The 7,110-nt window shown below is 40.8% G+C and overlaps 1 protein-coding gene across 1 annotated transcript in view; it reads right to left on the reverse strand.

The window, feature by feature from the left end:
* Nucleotides 1–4,980: 4,980 nt before the first annotated feature.
* Nucleotides 4,981–7,110, reverse strand: part of LOC101863667 — a gene marked incomplete in the record, with an annotated part of 20,612 nt that continues 18,482 nt past the window's right edge. Inside the window, 2 exon segments of the mRNA XM_005097946.3 lie at nt 4,981–5,226; nt 6,964–7,028. Coding sequence (XP_005098003.2) covers nt 5,179–5,226; nt 6,964–7,028 — 113 coding nt within the window.

Raw genomic sequence — 7,110 nt, forward strand, 5'->3', positions numbered from 1 at the left:
GGACACGTCGAACATTTTTAGTTGGTTGGAAATTTTGAATTTTGCCCCAGTGGAGGTCGGAGCCTACTCTGATCGACTTTGAACCACCAAAGGATCTTTAACGTGCGTAAGTTAAACATCGGACCTCCGAGATTTTTTGCCCTTGTGTATGGAGGCTCGGTGAAGAGCTTTCATACCATAAGGTAAGGGTTGTGGCTGAAAGACAGCTGTAAGTAGGAACCAAGTAGTAGCAGTAGAAGCTATACGGATTCCAACCCGGAACCTATTGAATGAGAGGCGAACACCTTAACCTTTAGGCCGCGAGAGCCCCTTTGTAATCCACTGACAATCTACAAGGCAGGAGGGTCTTTGGTAGGATTTATGACGACCTCTGTCACCAAGAAAGTCCATTCTTTGAGCATTTGGGGTATTTATTGAGGTGCCTGTGTCACCAGAGTTCTCCTCCAAGCTCTGCGACCATGTCCCATTTGGTTCGCGACTGCTTAGCAGCTAATCTCTATATCTGTAGGTCTCTCCCTTATCCACCACCCAGGGAATCATTGGGTGGAGTATGAGGACCCTATACTAAATCTTTAGTAATTTAGTTTAATACAGTTAACGAAAAAAGAAGCTTTTTTTTGTTAAAACCGAAGAAGAATATAGTGTTATCGTTTGTTTTGGGTTTGTTTGTTTGTTTGTTTGTTGTTTTTATTTGGGGGCTGTTTTGATTTCTTGGTCACTAACCTACAAAAGAGCCTTGTTGTAAAGTTAAGTGCGTGTTAGAAAATAAATAGATAGGCTAGACATTTTTTAACACAGAAAGAGGAAATTCAACAAACTATAATGATTGTCTTCACATTTACATAGGTGCTTAGAGGGCCGCACGAGGGGGTCCTACTATTTTGGGCTGGGTGGTTGGCGGGTGCTCTTGTGTGATTTGCTTCTTTTTTTCCTATCAAACAACTATTGTCTTTAACTCCCCTCCGTCTTCTTTATGTTTGTTACTCTCTTGTAACACCTCTAATCTTCATCTCTTATATTATGACTTTATTGTGCTGTAAGTGCCGTAAAACACTTACTACTTCTTTTTCTTTTTTTGTTTTTTTTTGTTTTTTGTTTTGGTTCAGTCTGTCCTTTTTGTCACTGCATGCATCTGACCCTTTTCGTGCACTATATCTAAGGATTTATTTATTCAAAGTAGTCTTAAGGATACCCGTGCATTGGATAAACCCTCACGAATTTTGTGGAAAACAAAACCTCTTTAAAAGGGGAGGGAAGGGGGGGGGGGTGCTACACCCTGAAAGTCCCAATTCGAGTCAAAATTATGGAATTTGAGATGTAGGCATTTTTTGCTTCTTCAGTCTCTAATATGACTATTTCATCACATTAGAACCCTATGAAGCCTTATTCTTTTCAAATACCAGGCATTTTAGTCACCATCATATATTCATAAAGTATGAAGTCAATCTTTTACTTTTCCTTACCGTCCGTGTTTTTTCAAAACGCGTTTTTCTATATACTTTTTTTGAATAACTCCACCATTTTTAAAACCAATCTTCAGGACAGATTTACATAACTAAAAGAAGATGTAAAACTAAACAGTGGTCTTTAGAAGTTCCAATATATGGAATAGATTTTTGTTGGTGGTGTCTGGAGTGTGGGTTTTAGGTGTTTGTTTGTTTTTTGGTGTTTTTTTTTTTTTAAATTGAATACTTGCTCAGGAAAAAAACTAATAACATTTTAACCAGCTTTTAAAAAAAACTCAGTAAACACTTTTGTAGATCAATTTTCTGCTAACATGCATGCAAAATAACAATCAATTTCCATGAAAAATAAGTCAGGTATTCAGTGTATAAGAATTGTAAAAATCCAATATGGCCGCCGTCTTCATAGTAACGAGATTGCTTTTCTCAAATTTGATTGCAGATTTGAATACTTCTCACTGTGCTTGTTATATGACTGAAATTTGGTAAAAATTTGATCCTCTAATAAGCGAGATTATCTTTGGGTGTAACCCCCCTCCGTTTAAAGCCATTATAAATTTTAAAAGACAAACATGTAAGCAATAACTAATCAAGGCATACCAATTGTTGCTCTTTTGCCTATTTGTCAGAGCTGGATGCTTGGTATTTTCTCTGTGGTATAAAGTTCGGTAATGTTTGGAGTGAAGCTCTGCGTTATAGAGATCCTCATGGTCTTCTTTTTTCTGGTGTCAGGTCTGGAGCAGATATTGACGATCATGGTACCCATCCTTTCCTGTTGTCTGTCTTTTTAATCAGCTCATTTTTTCTCTTTGGTTTATTCGTTGCAAAGCTGTTCAGGCCATCTGTGTATGGTGTTCTTTGTCTTCCTCTGCTCTTCTTTTTCTATATCTTTCAACTCAGCCTCATTTATCTCGTCCTTAGTGGCGTCGGTAGCCTAGTCGTCAGACTACTGGAGTCGTAATGGCCAGATTGCGGGTTCGGGAGTTCGGGGGCTTCAGCTTGGCCCGGCGTAGTGTCCTTGGGAAAGGCACTTTACACGAATTTCCCACTTTGCTCGGTCCTTTCAGAGATGGGCGTTTAACTCACCTTTTAGATAACCGAACAAAGTTGGTAGGTGCGTTAAACCTATACCATTTCGCCATATTTATCTTGTCGATTTTAGTCTATTTACGTGGGTGGTTTGCCTATAATTCTCTCGCGGGCACCAGATAATAATTGTTGGCCAGGCCTCATGCGGCCCATAGACCTTGAGTCTGATATCTCTGTTGTAATCTGACAAAACGCCTTTTTTCATATCCACAGCAGTTTCGAGGAAAAGAGGGGTTTTGTTCTGCGTAGCCATGAAAATTAGTGTTCGTTTGAAATTTGAATTCGAATTTATTTTTAAAAAATTAGTTACAGTTTCGTTTTGATTTTTTTTCGACACAAGTGGGATCACTTATCAGACTTTCCGTTTAGCAAATATAAAATGTTGGCACCAAAACGAAAAAAAAAAAGAAGTGTTTTAGCAGCTTACGGCCGACCACTGATCTAGAAAAACTGGACTCTCCGGTATAAACATTGTAATTGTACGTCATGCTTCACGCCCCTACCAACACGACTTGGATCACTCGGGAGGCGGACAACTGGTCGCTTTTAAGGACAAGCGGGCTACCTCAGATTCCTGGGGTTTCCGGAAATAATCTTGAACTTCACCAAAAGTGGGCCTTGCCCTACCTATAGGAGAAGTTTAATTTCATTGGTGTGTATACTTGTTTGATTACTCTTTGTCTTTTAAAGAAACTGAACAAGGGGCAAAAACTTTATAGAAGATTTTCTCAAAACAGCATTTTTCGGGATAGCCCCCTTGTGCTTAAAAGCGACCAACTTAGACCCTGCCTGTCAGGTCCAATCCGGACTGAGGGGTAATAGTAATTGTATTTATAATGTTGCTCATGTCCGCGCTGTAATGCATGTTCTACATGTTTTAAAATTAATATTACCCTTGCTGAACCTAAATCATTCAGAATTATTTTTTTTTGGAAGGGGGGGGGGGTGCTTCCAATGAAACATACTGTGCAAGCTGCGGGTTTCATGTGCTTAAACTAAAAAAAAAAGTACAAGACGTTTCACTGTCGTCTTTAGAAGGGTACTAATTTACACCCGGGAGGGAAAATTCGTGGAAAGTACCTTTTCCAAGGATGCAACGTCAAGCCCCTGATTGGATTTGAGCCCCCGAAGTTATGGCTAGGGGGAAACTGAGAGTCTAACCACTAGACCACCAACGCTTACATTTTAATCTGAGATACTAGATAGGTCGTCCCCCACCCCATACCACACACAGAAACGAATTGAGCTCATGTCTTCTGAGAAAGGGCCCTGCCGTTTCATCACAAACGCCGCTATACTTGTCTCCTTTTTGCCATTTCAGATCGCTTTTAATTTATATTTTCAAGCATCGGTGTTTCAGTAGCCGTTATGTTTCAAATGGCCTAAAGCATTATTGTCCTTCTCTCCTATTGTTCCGATGTAAAGTCTTGTAAAGGTAAAATTATTCCCATTCCCTGTGGAGCGTGCCGTAGAGCATTCATTTTACAGCAAGGGAAACACATGGAATGCAAAGTTCAGAATGTTTTTATCTTCAATTTTGAACTTATACATCTAGTTGACAGGTGTCTAAATGAAACGTGACAGCTTTCTTTAACGTGCGATAACAGCTGGGATTGTCATATCTTCACATAGTCGACGCATGGACGGGGTGAATCGAGGTATTTTCTATTGAAGGATGTTGTTGTTGTTGTTGTTGTTTTCAAATCAATTTAGCTGTGAGCATTTCGCTCTTGGCAGCACAATGTTTCCCTCAAGTAACCACATGTCCTTGTCATATGGCCAACGCCATAGTAGAGCAGGCTTTGTAAGTCTGTAGGTGTGTGTAGGAGCTTGCGTCGAAGAAATGTCAGGTTTGGGCATTGAAGGAGAAGATGTTCAACGGTCTCCTCGTGGTAGTCACAGTGTCTGCAATGGGGTTCCTACATGGGGTTGGTTCTGTTTATGTGCTAGTTGGTGTGTAAGTGTCCTGTGCGGGCTCTGAAGATCAATGTCTGATCGGCTCTACATACAAGATTCGAGGGGTCTTTGGGGTTGGGTTTGTCCATGTACCCGAAGAGAGATCTTCCTGTTTCTGCGTTGGCCAATCTGCTTAGCCACTCGTCTCTGCTTTTGGCTTGGATAATCCCTTTGCAGGTCTGTTAGAGGCGGCAGTGTCTGTCTGGAGCAGGCTCACTCCAGTCTTTGATAGATGGTCTGCAGTCTCATTCCCTTGTACTCCAGAATGGAAAGGCGCCATCTCCAGTGTGACCCGGACGCCATAGGAAGTGCCCATCTGTTTTACAAGGCTGAGAATGTTCCCGTCACCTCTGTAGTCTCCTCCTCCCTCGACAGCTTGTGTGTGTGTGTGTGTGTGTGTGTGTGTGTGTGTGTGTGTGTGTATGTGTGTGTGTGTGCCAGAACAACGAAAAGAGTAACGAAAAGATTAATAAACGAGGAATCATAGCTTTATTTTGACGAATACAAACACTCTTCTTATGCGAGGGAGAAAACTAGCGTTTAAACAATAATGATAGATGAAGTCGAGGAAAGGGGACAGGAACAAATTTAAATTTTCTTAAATTAACGATATTCATTTTCCGAAATGGTGGAGAACAGTGTCAAGCTGCTTGATGTCCGTAACACCTTCTTAGACACCAATGTTGGCAAAGTTTCCACAGCCCTCATAGATGTTGAACTGGGGAAGAGAATAAAGCATCAATGTTTAGATAGTTACCTAGCACAAAGTGTCTCTGTATAGGTTTTTTTTAAAAAAAACCCCAAAAACCTCACAACAAATGCCTTGATGAAAATAGTGTTTTAACTTTTCTGAAAAAAAAGTTTATCCCCTACAGAACAGCCGTGTGTTGATTACTTTCATTCTTCGTTTGAAAATGATGTTCTCGGGAATGTGTTTTACCTTTAAGCGTGAATTATAATACACTATCATGGCCGTCCGTCGATCTTTGCGTTTTATTTTTTTATTTATGCTATATATACTATACACACACACACACACACACATATATATATATATATATATATATATATATATATATATATATATATAAATGTCTATATATGTGTGTCTGTGTCTATGTGTGTGTGTGTGTGTGTGTGTGTGTGTGTGTGTGTGTGTGTGTGTGTGTGTGTGTGTGTATTTGTGTGTGTGTGTGTGTGTGTGTGTGTGTGTAAATCGATGCACATGTGAGCACCGCTACCACACAAATAAAGGTCAATATACCCGTCACTCAACAGTTGAGTGTGATATACTGTTCCCTCCTTGCCCTATATTTGAGCCCAAATAAAGTCAGATCTGAGTGCGCTTCATTTTAGTAGACCAGAATGACGTTAGAGCCTTGGATGGCATCATAATAATATAGGTAATAATATTATGGTCTCAGCTCTCCAGCCTGTGTGGTCTTGGAGTACGAAACGTGTCTCCTAAAGCTAGCACATGTTGATGACGCCAATTGGAAACGAACAAAATCCAGCATAGATCTTTTGCTTAAGAGTATTACTCATTGCCAGAACGTTCACTGTCCAGGCCGTTGCTATCTGGAAAAGCCTCCCTACAAAGCCTGTGCAAGGTGCATCGTAAGCCCCACCATCACGTTCAAGTGAAGGGCAAACAAGAAGCTAAAATTGTGTTGAACTGTGCGCTAAATAGTGAATTGAGATCCCTCGGAGTGCACGGATTTATAATAAACAACTATAGCTCAGCTTTAAAAGCTATATTCTGTTTTAATTAGATATGTCTGAACAACAAAAGGTAATGTTTTGTAATTCTGAGGTAGAGATAAGCGGAATAACCGTCGGTTTACATGCGAGGTTTTTTGTATTTGTTTTACGGCGCTTGCAACTGTATAAGGTCATATGAGCGCGCAGGACACACCAGACACTTTCAATCGGTAGGAAATTTTGAATTTTGCCCGGATTGCGGCCAAAGCCTACTCTTATCGATTTTAGATTACCAAGGCATCTTTAACGTGCGTAAATTGCACAAAGGCCCTCCGAGGTTTTTTGCCCTTTTCCAAGAAGGTTAGGTGCAGATCTTTCCTACCAGAAGATCTGGGGTGTGGCTGAAAGACAGTAGTAAGAAGGCGCCAAGGAGTATCAGTAGAAAGGCTGCAGAGAGAGAGTCTGGAGCCCAGAGGGGAGGGCAAAGGAGGGTTGAGGCAGAAAGTGGAGACAAAAGCAGATAACAGAAATTGCTAGAGAGCAGGGAACGAGGTGAAAGGAGACACTTTTAGAGAAGAAATTGTTTCCGTCACTACCCGATTCGAACCCTGGACCTTTGAATAAGAGGTGATGCGATCACATTAATCTCTAAGCCACGAGAGCCCCCTTTGCGAGTTAACAGAAACGACCTTCCCTCAATAATAATATTTCCATCAAATGACCGAGAAAACAGGGCAGGAGAAAAGTAACTTACGTTCCTGATGCGACCGGTCAGCCCACGCCCAATCATGAAACCACACTTGTTGGGTTTGATGGCACCTGTAGAGGGACAGAGAAGGCATTGAGAGTTAGCAAAGGACATGTACTTCTGTTTTTACTAAGACTGTCATGGCATTTACAA

This window comes from Aplysia californica, unplaced genomic scaffold (assembly GCF_000002075.1).
Source record: "Aplysia californica isolate F4 #8 unplaced genomic scaffold, AplCal3.0 scaffold00168, whole genome shotgun sequence".
Lineage (NCBI taxonomy): Eukaryota > Metazoa > Mollusca > Gastropoda > Aplysiida > Aplysiidae > Aplysia > Aplysia californica.